The 19,102-nt window shown below is 63.2% G+C and overlaps 2 protein-coding genes across 5 annotated transcripts; one reads left to right on the forward strand and one right to left on the reverse strand.

Moving 5' to 3' along the window:
* The first annotated feature begins 998 nt into the window (after nt 1-998).
* FGF22 (fibroblast growth factor 22) lies at nt 999-6,736 on the forward strand. The gene is made up of 3 exons (XM_064280034.1): nt 999-1,212; nt 3,561-3,664; nt 3,754-6,736. Exons 1-3 carry the CDS (start codon nt 999-1,001, stop codon nt 3,946-3,948), a joined length of 513 nt encoding a protein of 170 aa, XP_064136104.1. The 3' UTR covers nt 3,949-6,736.
* A 1,132-nt stretch (nt 6,737-7,868) lies between these two features.
* RNF126 (ring finger protein 126) lies at nt 7,869-18,762 on the reverse strand. 4 transcript variants are annotated; one of them, XM_064280031.1, is made up of 9 exons: nt 18,662-18,762; nt 11,156-11,214; nt 10,518-10,581; nt 10,176-10,420; nt 9,903-9,971; nt 9,742-9,811; nt 9,135-9,224; nt 8,754-8,869; nt 7,869-8,524 (listed from the first exon to the last, which is right to left on the reverse strand). In XM_064280031.1, exons 1-9 carry the CDS (start codon nt 18,734-18,736, stop codon nt 8,488-8,490), a joined length of 825 nt encoding a protein of 274 aa, XP_064136101.1. In that variant the 5' UTR covers nt 18,737-18,762; the 3' UTR covers nt 7,869-8,487. The 4 variants fall into 4 exon arrangements, with proteins under 4 accessions (XP_064136101.1, XP_064136100.1, XP_064136103.1 ...); XM_064280030.1 differs by having other exon boundaries at nt 7,869-8,637; XM_064280033.1 differs by having other exon boundaries at nt 9,131-9,224.
* Between the last annotated feature and the right edge of the window lie 340 nt (nt 18,763-19,102).

Raw genomic sequence — 19,102 nt, forward strand, 5'->3', positions numbered from 1 at the left:
TCTCAGTATGTGTCTCCCTGTCTCTGTATCTCTGTCTCCGTATCTCTGTCTCTCAGTATGTGTCTCCCTGTCTCCGTATCTCTGTCTCTCAGTATGTCTCCCTGTCTCTGTCTCCCTGTCTCTGTATCTCTGTCTCTCAGTATGTCTCCCTGTCTATGTCTCCCTGTCTCCGTATCTCTGTCTCTCAGTATGTGTCTCCCTGTCTCTGTATCTCTGTCTCTCAGTATGTCTCCCTGACTCTGTATCTCTGTCTCTCAGTATGTGTCTCCCTGTCTCTGTATCTCTGTCTCCGTATCTCTGTCTCTCAGTATGTGTCTCCCTGTCTCTGTATCTCTGTCTCTCAGTATGTCTCCCTGTCTATGTCTCCCTGTCTCCGTATCTCTGTCTCTCAGTATGTGTCTCCCTGTCTCTGTATCTCTGTCTCTCAGTATGTATCTCCGTCTCTGTGCCTCTCTCTGTTTCTCCCTCTCTGTGTCTGTGTCTCTCTCCGTGTCTCTGGCCCCGCCTCTGTCACGCTCACGCCCCCGCAGCCCCCGCAGCCCCAGCTCCGAGCCAATCGCGTGACTCACGGACACTCACTGCCCTCTCCGCCCCGCAGGACAAACACACGCTCGGGGGCCAGAGCGCGTTTTTCCGAACGGGCCCCGCCCCGAATGTGGGCCCCGCCCCCGACGCGCCATTGGCCAGCTCCGGGGCCACAGCCCCGCCACCCCTGGCCCCGCCCCGAAGGTTGGCCCCGCCCCCGATGCGCCATTGGCCGCCACCCTGGCCCCGCCCCGAATGTGGGCCCCGCCCCCGACGAGCCATTGGTCGCCACCCTGGCCCCGCCTCCTCGGGCCCTTGGTCCCGCCTCCGGGGCGCGCTCATTAGCTCGCGTCGGGCCGCGGGGTCCGGCGCTCCGCCCCCGGCCGCGCAATGGCAGGGCCGCGGACTCCCGCCGGGAGCCAAGGGTGGGCGGCTAGCGGGGCGAGGCAGAGGAGCGCGGCGGGCAAGGGGCCATGCGCAGCCGCCTGTGGCTGGGCCTGGCGTGGCTGCTGCTGGCGCGGGCGCCCGGCGGCGCGGGGACCCCCAGCGGGCCGCGGAGGCCGCGCAGCTATCCGCACCTGGAGGGCGACGTGCGCTGGCGGCGCCTCTTCTCCTCCACCCACTTCTTCCTGCGAGTGGATCCCGGTGGCCGAGTGCAGGGCACCCCCTGGCGCCACAGCCCCGACAGTGAGTGCGCCCCGGAGGGCTTCCCGGAGGCGGCGGCCCAGGATGGCGGGCTTGGATGGGGGTGGGGAAGCCCCAGAGAGGCTGCGGAAGACAACAGCAACAGCGGCATCGGTAATAACAAGGATGAGCCGGGCTTCGCGGAGGGAGAGTCCCTAAGGCTCTTCTGTCTGTATGGCCTTGGCCGATTAATTTTCCGTCTGGAGCCTCAGTTTCCTCCACTGTAATATGGGAGCAGCCCTCGTGGTGGGACAATTGGACCCTAAGGAGAAGGATGCAGGCAGAGCAAGTGTCCAGCTCCAGGTCAGACTCAGCTGCAAAGAAGAGTCTTTGCGGAATGGTTCTGAGATTGGGGACACTGCACCCATTTACAGGGGGAAACTGAGGCTCCAGGAGAGACTGTTGCAGGCCTGTCACATAATGAGGTGGAGCAGAGCTGAGATTTGAACTCTGGACTCCTGGATGCAGCAAAATCGAAGTCAGGACCTGCCTGACTGGGGACCCCTGTGTTTCTTCCCAGACACCCCATTTGGCAGATGGGAAAAATCGAGGTGCGGGGGGGGTGAGCGGTCTGCTCAGGGTCACACTGGAAGCGTGGTAGTGGAAGCACGTCCAGTTGGAGCCGCCATCACTGCCAACAGGCGTGTACCCAGCAGCTTGCCTGCCAAAGAGTAGGCACTCAATGAATATTTGTGGAATGTACATTGAAAGAGGAGGTTGATGCAAGGAGGAGGAAGTTGGGGATAACTGGAGCCCAGGACACTCAGTGACCTCATGGGCCAGCCTCAGTTTCCCCTCAGCTTTGAGGGCCAGGGCCGGGGTAGCTGCGGAGAGGGCCAAGCTAATCGCCCCCTGAATCACCACCATTAGGGCAGATAATGACCCCTGCCCTTCCCAGCTGCTTTCATCTGGGGCTCCCAAGGCCCTCATTAGGCTGCAGGCGACAAGGGCAGATGACAGGGACTGGCTGGGCCGGTTGGTCAGTGGTGGGCATGGCCAGGTGGCCTCGGGCTTGGGGCGAGGCCTGGCCCCGCTGGGTGACCTGGGACAGTGGCCACCTCCCTTGGGCCTGGCTTCCCTATTGTGGGCAGCAATGGGAGTGACAGGTGATTGACAGCTCCGTGTGGGCGGACCCTGGGGCTCTTCTGTCCCTCATTCATTCTGTGGTTATTAATTGGGTGCCTCCTATGTCCTGTACTGAGCACAGGGGACAAAAAGGTTACTGAGATAACCTGCCCTCATGGGGCTCCCAGGGTGAGGTGAAATGTAGCTAAACAAGTAAACAAGTAATATGATAATTTCAGAGCGGGCCACAAGGTCCAAAGAAAATGAAAACAAGGCTATGTAGGTGGGGCTGGAAGGCCCCAAAGGCGCCTTCAGTTTTGTGTTGTGAGAAGCAGCCAGCCGTGCATAGAGGAGCTGGGTACCTGGCAGAAGAAAGGGCAGGTTCAAAGGCCCTGGGGTGGGGAAGAGCCAGGCATGTCTGAGAAACAGGAGGACGGAGGATGGGCATGGTGGCTGATGAGCAGCCAGACCACAGGGGCCGAGAGGCGTCCTGTCCACTTTATCCCAGGGCACTGGGGAGCCACAGCAGGGTTTTGATCAGGGGAGGAGCAGGATCTAATTCACATCTTGGAAAATCCCTCCAGCTGCCAAGTAGGGAGGTTCAGGGATGCGACCCCAGGTCTGTCAGATGCCCTTCATGGGCTGGGGGTGCACAGGCCAATACTTGGATCTGAGGGGAGTGTCTGAGGGGACAGACTTTGGCTAGACCTCAAGAGGAACTTCCAGAGTCAGGAGAGGGGTCGCTGAGCAGTGGGAGCCCCTAGACCGAGCCCCAGAATGTGCCTTCGCTTCTCCCCACAGCTCCATCAGGTCCAGCCTGCCCTCAGCCTTCTGGGGGGATGGGGAGGGTAAGTGGGAAGGAAACAGCTAGAGCATAATTATGGAGGTGGGTCCCAGCTCCCTGGTTCAGATGCTGCACCCACGTGGGGCAAATTGCACAGACTTCACTGACCTGCCAGGGGCCTCTCTTGCAGTCCACAGAACATGCCCAGGATGGTCCCCCTGATGTCTCCCCCCACAGCAACCTAGTCAGGCCTTGGGGAAGCTCCCTGATGGGTCTGTCATTGTCCCTCGTGGGTCCTCCACCCAGCAGGTGTTTGATAGGTGTTACCTGAATGAATGGAGAGAGTGAATGAGTGAAGAATGAATGAAGGAGTGGGCGAGTGAATGAGTGAGCAAGCTAGTGAACAGGTGAATGGCAAGAGGGGGCGCCCTGTCCTCCAGAGCCCCCACCCCTCTAGAAGGGCACCCGGCCTCAGGAGCTCCCCCTCCCCGCCCCACCCCAGGCGTCTTGGAGATTCGCTCCGTCCGCGTGGGCGTCGTGGTCATCAAGGCCGTCTACGCAGGCTTCTACGTGGCCATGAACCGCCGAGGCCAGCTCTACGGGTCGGTGAGTGCTGGGCGGGGGGAAGGGGGCAGCGGGGGGGACCCGGGGACAGCGGGTGTCGCCGGCCTCACGCGCCCGCCCCGCCCCCGCAGCGGGTCTACACCGGCGACTGCGGGTTCCAGGAACGCATCGAGGAGAATGGCTACAACACGTACGCGGCCCTGCGCTGGCACCACCGCGGCCGGCCCATGTTCCTGGCGCTGGACCGGCGCGGGGCCCCCCGGCGAGGCTCCCGGACACGACGCCACCACCTGTCCACCCACTTTTTGCCGGTGCTGGTGTCTTGAGGCCGGTGTCCAGGAGGCCGCCAGAGGCCCGTTGACCGACTGGGGAATAGAGGGCTGGCCGGAGACTCCGGGTGTCGCCTGAGCTGGGCAGAGAGCACTCCATAAGCGCAAAATGAGTGCTTGCTGTATACTGGGCACTGGGGCTGAGCCCCCAGGAGCCCCAGTCTGAGAGGAGTGGGGGTGAGGAAGGGCCCTGCAAGGCCGCTGGGCAGCGGGGCAGCTGCTGGGGGGAGGTGACCTGGGTGAGGAGGGGCACTTGGGCTGGGCACAGCCAGGCACAGCTCTGGTGTGGGGACACACAGCATTTGAAAAGGGCAGTGAGGAGGGGGGAGGCTGGGTAGAGTGTGTGGGTGTGGCGGGCTGCAGATGAGACTGGAAAAGCGGCCACAGGCAAAACAGGCAGGGCCAGGGCCAACAGAGGGACAAACTATGTGGGTGGCAGGATAACGCCCCCCAAAGATGTCCCTGTCCTGATCCCCAGGACCTGTGACTATAGTACCTGACATGGCTAAGGGAATTTAGCAGGTAGATTAAGTGAAGGGTCCTGGATCACACGGGTGGCCCATGTGCTCACAGGGTCCTCATCTGAGGGGGGCAGGAGGGTCAGAGTCAGAGGAGGAGATGTGAGGATGGAAATAGAGAGACTGGAAGATGTTCTCTGCTGGCTCTGAAGGCACAGGAAGGGGCCACAGGCCAAGGAACGCAGGGGATCTATAAGCTGGAAAAGGCGGGAGATAATTCTCCCCTAGGGCCTTCGGAAGGAACTAGCTGACACCCAGATTTCAGCTCCCTGAGACCCATTCTGGACTTCTGACCGCAGGACTGTTAGGTCATAAGATCGGTTGTAATTTGTTATAGCAATGCTAGATTTTATGTATATGTGTATGTGTGTGTTTGTATGCTTTAGGTCTGAAATCCTTTCACTAATAAAAACAATCCCCGGTCCATTTGCTGTCCTGGGCCATGGGGGAGAGGCTGACCAGGAGTGGCTGCTTGTGGGTGCCTGGCAAGTAGGGCTGTATGTCGACACCTCTGGGGATGAAGGGGTGATGTCTCCTAACCTGTGGGTGGGGTGCCCTGCACCTGCCCACACCCATCTCCAAGGGTCCCCTCAGTCCAGTGTCTGACTCGCCCCGGGCGGAGCCCTGAGGCTGTGGGACAGGCATGCCACTGCTCTGGGCCTGTTTCCCCTCCTGTAAAACGGGGACAGTGGTGCCCTTCACCCCATAGGGTCCTGCAGAGGCTGTGATGAGGACCTCCAGCTAAGGCCAGACATTTGGCTTGGTGAGGGTTGGGGTGGGAGGTGATGGCTTCTCCCCTCCCAGGGCCGCCTTCCACTTGAAACACAGATAACAGCAGGGGGCAGGAGAGGTGGGCTGGCAGCGTCCACCACTGGACGCTAAGGGCCCCTGCAGAGACTGGACACTCGCCACCATGAAGGCCTGTGGCTCTCACCCAGGCAATTTCCCCCACAGGGGACACTGGGCAATGTCTGGGAACATTGTGGTTGTCACAACTTGTGGGGGGGTCGCTACTGGCATTTATTGGGTCCATCCCAGAGAATGGCCTGGTCTGCATGTCAGCAGTGCTGATGAGGGAGACCCTGCGTTCATTATCTGGGAAAAAACCTGAGTTTGATCCCTGCTCAGTGTACACCAGAGTAAACTCCGGACGGGTCAGACGGTGTAAACCAGAGGAAGTGTGTGGATTTAAATGTGGGCAGTGTCCTAGGACGTCAGTCAGTCAGATGGTTATGGGATGCAGAGTCTCTTGGGGGTCAGTGGAATCTCCTAACGCAGGGGTTCTGACCTGGGGTGATTCTGCCCCCAGCAGAGACTTGGTGATGTCTGGGGACATTTGTGGTTGTCATGACTGAGGGGGAGTGTTACTGGCATCAAGTGGGTGGAGGCCAGGGATGCTGCTCAACACCTTACAGTGCACAGGACGCCCCACCCAGAGAAGGATCCGGGCCCCATGTCAGCAGTGCTGAGGTGGAGTGAGCCTGCCCTGGGGAGACCCACCGATTGCACCCACCTTGCTCCTTCCCTGGCTGCAGCACCGCTAGGGGCTGTTAGAGGCTAAGATAAAGAAACAGTGAGAACATCAGGTGCTGGAGAGGACACGGGGACCAGACCACTCACGCTTGGCCAGGGGAGGGGGTGCAAAAGGGTGCGGCACTTTGGAAACGTAGGGCAGCTTCTTGTGCACTCGCCAGCAGCCTGGCAGTTGCCCAGGCATTGTCCCAGAGAAGGGAAGCTCACGGTGGTCCTGGACCCAGGACAGGCAGTCACACCACGGGACACAGGCCGGCAGCCAGAGGCCCCAGCGTCAACACCGCAGCCACCTGGATCCGTCATCAGCTGTTCAGAGTGAAAACACCGACTCCAAAGGGTCACACGCTGTGAGGTTCCATTTACAGAACTTTCCGGAAATGACAAAAACCATAGGGACAAGGACAGTGGGGACAGAAGAGGGGTGTGGCCATCAAGAGGCCCCAGGAGAGACCTGTTGTCATAAACGTACAGCTGTCAACACTGGCGAGATATGGGGCAGGGGGGGACTGGACCCCTGGTTTTCTTACAGCCCTGTGTGAATAAAAGGTTTGAACAATTGGAAAGTGGCGCCTGGCCCTGGGGAGGGCTGCAGGGGTGGGAACAGCATCTGAGTTCTGGACCCAGGAGTCCGACACGGGTCTCACAGGCTGGAATCAAGGTGTTAGCGGGGTGGTTCCTTCCAGAGGCTCCGGGGGAGAACTGTCTCCTGCCTTCTGCAGCTTCTGGAGGCCCCACGTTCCTTGGCCTGTGGCCCCTTCCTGTGTCTTCAGAGCCAGCAGCGAGCATCTTCCAGTCTCTCTCCCTCCTTCCGTCCTCACATCTCCCTCTCTGACTCTGACCCTCCTGCCTTCCTCTGATCAGGACCCTGTGAGCACATGGGCCCCCTGGGTGATCCAGGATCACTCCCGTCTCCAGACCTTTCACTTCAGCCGTGTGGGGAGTTAGGATGAGGATGTCTTTGAGACTGTCGTTCTGTGACATAGCCCCGATGGGGACAACTGCCATGGTCGTGAAAGCCACAAAGGAGTCTCCTTTTGGTGCCATGACCCCAGTATGTGACAGGTGCACGGAGGGTGGCACGCTGCAGCAAACGCCCGAGACCACCCGGCTGGCAGGACCAGCTCAGCCGTGCCCAGGAGTCGCCCAGCTCCGTCCAATGCGGGCCTAGGACTATCAGGAGCCAGATCACCCACAAACAGAGGAAAAGGGCTGTTCGTAAACTCAACTCTGAATGAAATCGGTCTGTCTGCTGGCCAGGGGTGCGGGCCACCCCGGGAGGCCCCTCCTGACCAGCCAGCTGTATACTTGACTCTTGGACCACAGGATTGTTAAAATCTTCACATTACGGTAAAAACTCACTCAGACACTGGGTCCACTGCAGCAATGTGGGGGTGGGGAGTGGAGAAAGGGCTGCAGTCAGGAAGGGCTCGATCCCGGCACTGCAGCCTGGCTTCTGGCCAGTACCTCGGCCTGGTTCTCCCGGCACCACAGCCTGCCTTCTGGCCCACCTCTGATACCACACTGGCCACCAGGCTCCTGACCTCCCTGTAGTGCTGGGTTTCAAGTGCCAGCTGCCTGCACTAGCAGTGGTGAACCACGCGTCTGTGACGAGGCTGAGACCTGAGCGCCACGGAAGCCGACGCCACTGGGGGAAGCCATGCCGACAGCTTCCACAACGGGGGGCTTGCCGTCTGGGATGCTCTGGTGCCTTCTCACTCGACATTGCTGGGAAGGAGCCCCTGCTCACTCAGCGACCTTGGGGTTCTCGAAAGGCCTGGGAAGGCAGCTGGGCATCAGGAGGTGCAGACCCCCTTGGCCGCCCACTTCTCACGACGCTGCACAGAAGGAAGACACCAGACCGCCTGCTTCTTTCTTAAGTAGGTATATTTTAAATCTCTCTCGAGATACACATTTTTCCCTTTAGAAAACGTCCGTTGGAACAGCTTATCCTCCAGGCCCCGAGTCCCCAATGGGCTGTGCGGACAGAGCACCGAGCAGCCCTACCCCGTCTCTCCACACATCATGCATGGCCGCTGAGGAGCCGAAACGTCCGTTTATTTCAAAGCAGTAATAATTTAAAATTATAAAAACCTTTCCGCTGTTGAACACTTAGAGGGCGAGGTCAGAGACAGACAGGAGGAGGGAAGCTGGGCAGCGCCCACGAAGTGGCACGTGTCGGTGCACCGGGGCGCAGGCGGCCCCCCGGAAGGCCAGCCGGGCAGGGATGGCTAAGCTCCTCACCCCACCCGGAGGCCGGGTGGGTCCTTCACCTTCGCTCAGACAGCTGGGCCGTGGAACAGCGACCGAGGACACGGGGGCCAGCGGCCGGGGCACCTCCAAGTCCGTGGGTGGCCGTGTGGTGTCAGGGCTGGGAGGGATGGGGCGCTCCTGGGCCCCCGGGGGTCTCAGCACCCTGACCCCTCCCTCTGGTGCTGGGGGAGGGTCCCGTGCTCGCTCTGGGGGGTGGGGACAGGCGGGGCGAGACTCAGGAGTTACTGGCTGCGTTCTCGTTGCTGGGCGAGCTGGAGGAGGAGGAGGAGGAGGAGGAGGAGAAGCTCACCCCAGTCAGCCCCGGGGGGTTGGTAGCTGTGTTCTGTCCTGTGAGGCTCTTCCGGCAGACAGGGCAACTGTCGTGCTTGGCAGGGACAGAGGGAGATTAGAGATGGGTGGGCAGGCACTAGGTGGGCAGGGGCTCACCTGCTCCAGCCGGGGCTTGGTGTGGACGGGGGAGGGACAGAGACGGTGGCTCACCTGCTCCAGCCAGGGCACGATGCAGTCATTGTGGAAGAGATGGTTGCAGGGCAGCTGGCGCACGCTCTCGCCCAGGGCGTAATCATCCTTGCACACAGGGCATTCAAGCCCGGAACCTGTGGGAGGGTAGCGTGAGGGCTGTGGCTGAGAGCAAGCTCTACTGTCTACTCCAGAGCAGAGCTGGTTCTCAAGGACCCGCGACACCACAGGCCTTGAGAAAGGGTCTTCTCTGCAGCCTGAACCCAAGGTGCCAAGGAGGGACCCTGCCGAGCCCGGGGTGGCCTTGAGGTGAGGAGAGGGAGAAGGAGGAACAGATGTGGTGCCCTAAGCCACCCACTCGCCCGCCTGCTCGCCACCACTGTGCCGCCAGAGCGCACCTACGTGCTCCTCGGTGACGGGGACGGTGGGGAGGGCCTGGATTTTCTCTTTGTCTGCAGGTGGGGGGCCCGTGTTTTCAAACTGATTGAGGAGCTGAAAGACAAGAGGCAAGAGCGCTGGGAGCTCCAGCCGTGGGGCCTCCGCTGCCCCCACCACAGAGATGCCATCGTCCAGTGCCCTCGGCCCTCTGGGCTCTGAGATGCAAGGCGGGGTCACCTGCAAAAGCCCAGGCCACTGTCTGTCTTGGGCCCCCTGCCCAAGGGCAGAGCCCTCCCCCTGCAGCCTGTGCCAGGTCAGAGGTCACCCTCCCCCACACAAGGTCCTATGACACATAACAAATTCTAAAATGCCCGAGAAGGAGGAGACTGTGTGGACACAGCGCGGTTTCAGAAACGTTAAGGAAACCACAAGTTGCAGGTTGAGGACATGGTGTCGTCTGTGCCCCTGGGTGCTGGGACCACTCTGGGGGCCCTGAGCTCTCTACCCTGAGCAGCACAGGTCCCTGTTGCACCCACCGAAAGCAAGCCACGCCCACCCCGACATGACCCACACCCAGATACAGCTGGAGGGAGGCCGGGAAGCACCACCAGTCCCCCACCCCACCCCATACCTGTGTAATGATGGCATCCAGGCCATTGGCCCCCCAAGCGTAGTCCATGGGGTTTGAGTGCAGGACGCCCCTGGGGGCAGAGAGGCCCAGGGTCAGTGTGGCTAGGGGCATGGGAAGTGATGCAGGGGTGGCACACGGGGCAGGGGTGCCCACCTACTCACCAGGGGCCCAGGCCCAGGTTGGGGATGGTGGCAGGAGTGATGATACCATTGACCAGCTGCTGGATGATCCTGGAACAGAGCGAGGGGCCTGGTCACGACCGGAAGGGGGAAGACACAGGACGGGACGTGGGGAGCTCAGACTGCTAGCAAGCCAAGCGGCGCTGGGATCCGCCAGCTCAACGCAGGTTCTAGTGGTTAGCTGTTCAGCAGTAGAAGCAAAGGCCCACTGAGCCCAGAGAGCGCGGATAGAGCCCGCCGCCCGGCCTTGCTCACCCTTCCAGCGTCGGGACGCCCTCGTGCCGGCTGGTGGTGCGCCGGGCGGTAAGGCGGGCGCGGGGCTGCCGGGCACCATAGCGGTGCCGGGACGGATGCTCCCGCTCCCGCCGGCTCTCGGGGTCCCGGCTGTCATCAGGCTGCGCCCCAGGGGTGAACGTGGGGATCTCGAAGCTGTCGTCAAAGATGCCGAAAGCAAACTGCCCATAGCTCTGTGGCAGCGTGAACAGGTGCTGGTCCACGTTCTGCAGACAGGGAGGCAGTGATGAGAACGTGTTAGCCTGCGTGTGGGGCGGCCATGCCTCAGTGTCCCCAGCTGTGAGGTACCACACCCCCACTCACCTCGAGCGGCTGCCTGCTCTGGTCTGTGGGGGCTGTGGAGGGGGCAGGACCGCTTTCCGTACTCCTGTGGGGGTAGTGGGTGTCAGTGTGGGGAGTCACCAGCCCTAATCATCAGACATTTAGACTACGGCTGCCTCACCACCTGACCCTGTGGTCACCAGACTAGGAACCTGGACCCTGCATGCAGAGGCCCTGATAATGGGACGTGTAGACCATGGCTGCCTTATCACCTGTGTGGTCACCAGGAGATTAGGAACCTGGGCCTCGCACGTGCAGGCTGCCAAGCCACACTCAGACGTCTCTGACCTGTTGTCCCAGGCTGCACTAACTGCACAGCGAGCATCTTTACATGCCAAGTCTACGCAGACCTCAGCTGTCCATCCCTGGGCGCTGCCGTGAGGCGCCTCATCCTGTCTATGTCCTCTTGCCCCAGCACCCCCAGGAGGTGTGTGTCATCACCCTATTTACCAGATCAGGACACTGGGGCCTGGGGCTGCCCAAGGTCCACCAGCAGGACCTGTGCACCGGCCTCTTGGCCCCGGGGTCAGGGGCCCACTGTGTGCTCAGAGCCACGCCCCCATACCCAGCCAGACGCCTACAGCCCCCCTCGGCGCCCCACCTCCCAAGGGCTGTGTCACCTGGTCTCTTCCAGGAGTTCTTCAATGAAACCCGACTCACACCGTGGGCAGATGTAGTCCTGCAGGGGGAGGAGTGTGTGAGCACCCGGAGTGCCCCCAGAGGACGCGCAGCCCGAGCAGGGACCCAGGCAGGCAGCTGCCACGAGCCGCGACCTCAGTGGCGTCAGCAGTCCATCACCTCAGTGGTCTTCATGCCCCTACTCCCAGCCCAGGGCCTTGACCCCCAGCCCTTTACGTGTAGCCCTGGGCCAGAGAGCATCGGTATTCTGGGGGCGAAGCTCATTCCTTCCCTCCTAGGCTGATAAAGGCTCTGACAAGGCCTGCAGGAAGCGCCCAACACCAGGTGATGTGGCAAAAGTGCCAGGAGCCACACCCCTGCAGAGAGTGGGCGCTGCAGAGCCAGCGTGGCACCCAGGCAGGGGGTCTGGCGCCGACACCCCACAGCAGCATCTCTGGGACGTTTTGGCAGCTTCAAAACATGCTGCTTCTTCCAGGCTGGAGTGCTGACCCCCCCAGCTGCAGCCACTTTCTCTCTGTCTCAGACACACACAGACACACACTCACAAGCTCAGACACACAAACGTACGCTCAGATACTATTACACAGACACACGTTCTCACAAAGATATGCACACTCACAGACACACAGACACATAGTCTCACACGCATGCGCGCGCACACACACGGATGGGTCCCCAGGGGCCCGAATGGAGCCACGGGTGGCTCAGCCACAGCCGGGGTTAACAGGACGACACCTGAAAAGAGGGGGATGGCATGGTGTTGATGCCCCAACCCTGTCCCCACGCCTGGAACCAGCTGAGAGGGCTGACCACCCCCAGAGAACCGTGTTATTGCATACACGGGTGTCCAGGGAAACGCAGACACAGACAGGGAGTGTAACTAGACAGCGCACTCTCGACGGTTTACCCACGTAACGCGGGAGGTAAAGAGGGTGACGCCTCAGGAAGCATGGGATGTGCGCAGGGAGAGGAGATGCCAGGGAGGAGACAGGGAGAAACATCGACGGCGGAGGGGGTGGTACAGTCTCTAGCGATGACGCGGCTGGCTGTGGGTCCACTAGGAACGGAGGCCTACCCTCTCTGGGACGTTCTGCTATGCGGTGGGCCAGGCCTCAGGGGATGGAGCAAAAGGCAGCTCTGTGGACGGGGGATGCCAGACTGCCTGCCGTGACCGAACCCTTTCAGAAGCTCACCCCCAGAACGTGCCCCTCGCAGCTGCGCCTGCCCCTCCTATTCCTCCGGCTGAAGCTGTTCACCTTTCTGGAAAACGGTCAGCCACCACTGACTTTCGAGTAAGACAGCTGTGCCCTCACGCACCACACACCGACCCTGGGCCACTTCGGCACCGCTATCCCCCCACCCCCTGGCTCTGACCCGCCACTCTACACGTATCACCCTGGAGCTCAAGGCCACCTCAAGGCACCACACCCCCGTCCCTCTGCCAGGACCTTCCTCCCCCAGATAGCTACCTGGCTCGCCCCCTCGCGAAGTCGGGCCTCTCTCAAACATCACCTCCAGCTCGCGCCTCGGTCTCCCCACCTGTAAATGGAGGACAACCTCAACACCCAGGGCTCTGACCTCTGGACGCGCCCCAGGGCGCCAGGCTGGGCCTCCTTTCCACCCCTGTGCTGAGCCTCCCCCAGCCCCTCGCTGAAGTCCCGGGGACTCCTGGCGGGCCGGGCCTCTGCATGGAGGGTGCGGATTCTCCTTGTCCACAGGCATGCTCCAGAGCAGAGGAAGTGTGGTCAGAGCGGCCAGAGGCAGAAACCTGTGTCCGACCAAGGGGACCGTGGTTCCGTGGAAAGAGATGGCCTCACCGAGGGGACAGAAGTCCAGAATGGTGCCTCCCTCAGTGCGTGTCCCCCTTGGGAAAGAAGCACCTGGACCCTGAGGCTGCCACCACAGGCATGTCCTTGCGTCCTGCGGGGCCACACATAGGCAGGCCGATGCTCACACCTGGGACCAGAGTCCTTATACAAGGCCTGGGGCCTCCTCGTGGCTCACCAACACAGATCATTCTGGTCCTGAACGCAGGCAGGGGCACCCCCAAGCTGCTGTGCTTACTGCCCCCAAACCTGGTCCTCACACCACCGTGGCCTTACTGTCCCCACGCCTGGTCCTCACACCACTGTGGCCTTACTGTCCTCACCCTGGTCCTCACACTACCGCAGCCTTACTGTCCCCATGCCTGGTCCTCACACCACTGGGGTCTGGCTACTCATCTCCCGGTTTTCAGCAGCACCAAGTCTGAAGTCCTGCTGTGATGTCCATCCCACCCTCCACCGCCGCGCCGCACGCTGTCTATCTGTCCATCCCACTCTCCACTGCCGCGCCGCACGCTGTCTATCTGTCCATCCCACTCTCCACTGCCGCGCCGCACGCTATCTGTCCATCCCACCCTCCACCGCCGCGCCGCACACTGCCCGTCTATCTGTCCATCCCACCCTCCACTGCCGCGCCGCACGCTGTCTATCTGTCCATCCCACCCTCCACCGCCGCGCCGCACGCTGTCTATCTGTCCATCCCCTCTCCACCGCCGCGCCGCACGCTGTCTATCTGTCCATCCCACCCTCCACCGCCGCGCCTCACGCTGTCTATCTGTCCATCCCACCCTCCACCGCCGCGCCTCACGCTGTCTATCTGTCCATCCCACCCTCCACCGCCGCGCCGCACGCTGTCTATCTGTCCATCCCACCCTCCACCGCCGCGCCGCACGCTGTCTATCTGTCCATCCCACCCTCCACCGCCGCGCCGCACGCTGTCTATCTGTCCATCCCACCCTCCACCGCCGCGCCGCACGCTGTCTATCTGTCCATCCCCTCTCCACCGCCGCGCCGCACGCTATCTGTCCATCCCACCCTCCACCGCCGCGCCGCACGCTATCTGTCCATCCCCTCTCCACCGCCGCGCCGCACGCTGTCTATCTGTCCATCCCACCCTCCACTGCCGCGCCGCACGCTGTCTATCTGTCCATCCCACCCTCCACCGCCTCGCCGCACGCTGTCTATCTGTCCATCCCACCCTCCACTGCCGCGCCGCACACTGCCCGTCTATCTGTCCATCCCACCCTCCACCGCCGCGCCGCACGCTGTCTATCTGTCCATCCCCTCTCCACCGCCGCGCCGCACGCTGTCTATCTGTCCATCCCACCCTCCACCGCCGCGCCGCACGCTGTCTATCTGTCCATCCCACCCTCCACCGCCGCGCCGCACGCTGTCTATCTGTCCATCCCACCCTCCACCGCCGCGCCGCACGCTGTCTATCTGTCCATCCCACCCTCCACCGCCGCGCCGCACGCTGTCTATCTGTCCATCCCACCCTCCACCGCCGCGCCTCACGCTGTCTATCTGTCCATCCCACCCTCCACCGCCGCGCCTCACGCTGTCTATCTGTCCATCCCACCCTCCACCGCCGCGCCGCACGCTGTCTATCTGTCCATCCCACCCTCCACCGCCGCGCCGCACGCTGTCTATCTGTCCATCCCACCCTCCACCGCCGCGCCGCACGCTGTCTATCTGTACATCCCACCCTCCACCGCCGCGCCGCACGCTGTCTATCTGTCCATCCCCTCTCCACCGCCGCGCCGCACGCTATCTGTCCATCCCACCCTCCACCGCCGCGCCGCACGCTATCTGTCCATCCCCTCTCCACCGCCGCGCCGCACGCTGTCTATCTGTCCATCCCACCCTCCACCGCCGCGCCGCACGCTGTCTATCTGTCCATCCCACCCTCCACCGCCTCGCCGCACGCTGTCTATCTGTCCATCCCACCCTCCACTGCCGCGCCGCACACTGCCCGTCTATCTGTCCATCCCACCCTCCACTGCCGCGCCGCACACTGCCCGTCTATCTGTCCATCCCACCCTCCACCGCCGCGCCGCACGCTGTCTATCTGTCCATCCCACCCTCCACCGCCGCGCCGCACGCTGTCTATCTGTCCATCCCACCCTCCACCGCCGCGCCGCACGCTATCTGTCCATCCCACCCTCCACCGCCGCGCCGCACGCTGTCTATCTGTCCATCCCCTCTCCACCGCCGCGCCGCACGCTATCTGTCCATCCCACCCTCCACCGCCGCGCCGCACGCTATCTGTCCATCCCCTCTCCACCGCCGCGCCGCACGCTGTCTATCTGTCCATCCCACCCTCCACTGCCGCGCCGCACGCTGTCTATCTGTCCATCCCACCCTCCACCGCCTCGCCGCACGCTGTCTATCTGTCCATCCCACCCTCCACTGCCGCGCCGCACACTGCCCGTCTATCTGTCCATCCCACCCTCCACTGCCGCGCCGCACGCTGTCTATCTGTCCATCCCCTCTCCACCGCCGCGCCGCACGCTGTCTATCTGTCCATCCCACCCTCCACCGCCGCGCCGCACGCTGTCTATCTGTCCATCCCACCCTCCACCGCCGCGCCGCACGCTGTCTATCTGTCCATCCCACCCTCCACCGCCGCGCCGCACGCTGTCTATCTGTCCATCCCACCCTCCACCGCCGCGCCGCACGCTGTCTATCTGTCCATCCCACCCTCCACCGCCGCGCCGCACACTGCCCGTCTATCTGTCCATCCCACCCTCCACTGCCGCGCCGCACGCTGTCTGTCTGTCCATCCCACCCTCCACCGCCGCACCGCACGCTGTCTATCTGTCCATCCCCTCTCCACCGCCGCGCCGCACGCTGTCTATCTGTCCATCCCCTCTCCACCGCCGCGCCGCACGCTGTCTATCTGTCCATCCCCTCTCCACCGCCGCGCCGCACGCTGTCTGTCTGTCCATCCCACCCTCCACCGCCGCGCCGCACGCTGTCTATCTGTCCATCCCCTCTCCACCGCCATGCTGCACGCTGCCTGTCTGTCCCCACCCTCCGCCACCGTGCTGCACATCCCTGTCCATCCGTCTGTCTGTCCCCGCTCTCCACTGTGCCCTTGGCACCTGAGGCCTCTGCACGCCCGAGGCTGCCCCACGGGACTGCCATTGACACAGAGAACCAGGGCATGCGGACAGGGAGGGCAGGTGGCTCAGGGGCTCCCTGGGTCCAGTGTGTAGCCCCACACGATGGCAGCAGCTCACACGTGCTGGCTGGTGGCGCTGTCAGCACTGCACCGTCCACTCAGGGACCCTCCTGAGACGGGTGGGCGCTGTCAACGGTCACAGGGACAACAGGCCCGACGAGCTGTCCCAGCCCCAGAAGAGGCATGTGGGTGCCACCCCTGCCACTTGGGTGTAACCTCGACAAGCTGGGGGGTGCATTCCCTGATGGCAGCCCCCCCACTGGCAGTGTGCTAGCATGCAGGGGTCCTGGTGCTCGACGCCTGCACCCCACTGATGCTGGGCCCACTAGAGCCCCCGGGGATGCTCACCAGGTTCCCTCCCTCCCAACACACCTAGACTAGCACCTGCGGCCTGGATGTCCCACTGAGCAGGACCTACGCCCCCCCCCCCCCGGGGCAGGACCTACAACACCTCGCACAGGCACGCCCTGTAACACCCTCGCTCCTGGCAAGGATCAAGTCTGGGCCTGCGTTTGGCCCTGGGGTCTGGCTCCCACATGCTCTTCCCGCCGCCTTTGTGGGCACCGCCCTGTCCCAGCGCTGGCTACACTCTTCGTGCACCTAGGGGCTCCTACGGGCTCCCGAGTGTGGATCAAAGAGCGCCACCCCGCTGCACAGGTGGGGATAGAGACCAGGAGGCTGAGAACCTCACCCAAAGCCACACAGCTGAGAAGCAGTGCGGTGGCCTGAGTCTGGCTCTCACCAAGAGCCACAAGGGCTGAGACAGGAGCCAGTTCCTTTTTCAGTTAAGAAGTAGGTACTTCATAAGAACCAGCATCACCTTGTCACCCCAGACTTGGTAAGACACAGCACGTACCCCCTTTTCAGGGATGTGAGCTCTGGTCTTAGGCTTCCCCAGACTGGGCCAGTCCTAGGTGAAGCCAGGCTTCCTCACCTGGCTTGAGAAAATTCCGACAGTCACCCTGGCTAATCCTGCCTGAATGGATAAGATGCACCTTGATGAACACACACAGGTGAAACCTGAGGCCCTGCCCCCCCATCACTGAGGTCACAGCTATGGGGTCACCTCCTCCAGGAAGCCTTCCCTGACACACACAAACCCTTTATTTGCTCTTGCAGAATGTATCGATATTTGTGATCAAATATTTGTCGGAGGCTGTCCAACACTGGCTCCCTGAGCAGCCTATGAACTCTGAGGGCAAAGACCACACTTGTCTTGTCACCAGTGATGACAAGAAAGGTGCTGGAACAGGCCCAGTGAACGTCAGGAAAGCCAGGATCCCCCCACCCAAGGCCATAGGGCCAGGAAGTGGCCACACAAAGCCAGGACCCTGTCCTGAGGCTTACAGCAGCTGTGACGGGCTGCCCCCTACCGGGAAGGAGCCAGTTCAGGCCGGTGGGCGGCAAGTGGCAAGAAAGACCCAGTGCCAGGCACACAGGAAGCTGGCAAGACTTCCGGAGGCCGGGCGGGAGTGGGGCAAGTCTCAGCGCCCCAAGTCTGTGCGCACGCACCAAGACTTCACCTCGTTTTCCTGCCTCCTGGGGAGGGGGGAGCCCCTTGCTTCTGCAAGCCACACCCCCCCCTTTCTCGCTTCTGGGTCCTTGCCCACCCGTTTTCCCCTCCAAGCCCTGACTCTAACACCGCTTCGTTCCCTGTGACTACCCAGATCCCAACAGCTCCCTGATCCGAGGCTGCCCCCCCCAGGATCATGAGCTCCGGCTCTGAAATCAAGGCAGCCCCCACCTCCACTGCGGGGGTGCGTGGGGGGAAGGCAGGCAGGCCGTGGTTCCACAATGCCCCGGAGCTAGCTGCAAACCCCTCGACTGGGGTGGGCCACCCCGCCAAGACCTGCAGCAGCCTTCCCTCGCAGCATCTCCCCAGCCTGCGGGGGCCCCAAGGGAAGCGGGCGGTGCGGGGTCTGATCCCGAAGACCGGCCATCGGGACCTCAGCCTGACCTCAACCTGCTCCCCGGTGCGGGGGAGGCAGCACCCGGGCCTCCCGGGGAGCAGGGCATGGGCCCAACGAGACGGCGGGGCACGGGCAGCGCCAACGCGCGATCGGTGACCGGCCCGGCCGCTATTCGCCGGGGCTGCTGCCTCACCATCTCTCCCTGCACGGCCAGCCCCGGACGGAGCCAGCTGCTCGGCCTCTCTGGGCCTCAGTTTCTCCGTCTGGAAAGCTGGGCCCGCCGGACTCGGGGAGCGAGCGGCGTCCCCCGCGGATGTGGGGCCCCGGCCCACGCGCCGCCCGGCAGGCCCGCCTCCGGCCCGGGCCTCGGCGTTCCGCATCCGGAGGGCCGGGTCCACGGCCGCACCGCTCGGGCTCTTGGCGGGGGGACCCCGGGCCGACGCTGCCCGCGGGACTCAGTTTCCCCGTCTGGGCCAGCTCGTGCGACCCCCGCCCGGGCCGCGGCCTCGCCTCGGGCCCAAGAGGCCAGGTCCCGCCGCCCGCCCGCCGCCGCCCCCGGTCGGGCCTCACCGGCAGGCGCGGGACGATCTCGACCAAGCAGCAGTGGCAGAAGTACCGTCCGGGCTGCGGCGACGCCTCGGCCATGGCCCCCGCCGCCTTCGCCGCGCCGCCCGCCCCCCGCGCGGCGCCCGCCGCCGGCCGTTTGCTGCACCCTCGCCGGCCGACGAGCCCGCGCACGCTCACGCAGCACGCACACGCAGGGACGCACGGCACGCACGGCACGCACGGCGTGGGAAGGGGCGGGGCGCTGGGGAGCGGCGCGGGCAGCACGCGCGGCGGGTGGCGGTCCGGGGCGACGGCGGCCTCCGAGGGGCAAACTAGGGGCGACTGTCGAGCTGGAAGCGGGACTGCGGAGGGGGCCAGGTCTTGAGACTACGGAGCAGTCGGAGGGGTGGGGCCTACTCGAGGCGGGGCCGAGTCTCCTTGGCAACCAGGATCTGGGGGCAGGGC

The sequence above is a fragment of the Loxodonta africana genome, chromosome 3 (genome assembly GCF_030014295.1).
Source record: "Loxodonta africana isolate mLoxAfr1 chromosome 3, mLoxAfr1.hap2, whole genome shotgun sequence".
Lineage (NCBI taxonomy): Eukaryota > Metazoa > Chordata > Mammalia > Proboscidea > Elephantidae > Loxodonta > Loxodonta africana.

Excerpts from the sequence above, each read along its gene's own strand:
- FGF22 (XM_064280034.1), top strand. The coding sequence starts at position 999 with ATGCGCAGCCGCCTGTGGCTGGGCCTGGCGTGGCTGCTGCTGGCGCGG. Across the intron at positions 1,213-3,560 it reads CTGGCGCCACAGCCCCGACA|GCGTCTTGGAGATTCGCTCC; the intron begins GTGAGTGCGCCC and ends GCCCCACCCCAG. Across the intron at positions 3,665-3,753 it reads GAGGCCAGCTCTACGGGTCG|CGGGTCTACACCGGCGACTG; the intron begins GTGAGTGCTGGG and ends CCGCCCCCGCAG.
- RNF126 (XM_064280029.1), bottom strand. The coding sequence starts at position 18,736 with ATGGCCGAGGCGTCGCCGCAGCCCGGACGGTACTTCTGCCACTGCTGC. Across the intron at positions 9,812-9,902 it reads AACCTGGGCCTGGGCCCCTG|GGGCGTCCTGCACTCAAACC; the intron begins GTGAGTAGGTGG and ends CTCTGCCCCCAG. Across the intron at positions 8,870-9,130 it reads CGTCACCGAGGAGCACGTAG|GTTCCGGGCTTGAATGCCCT; the intron begins GTGCGCTCTGGC and ends ACCCTCCCACAG.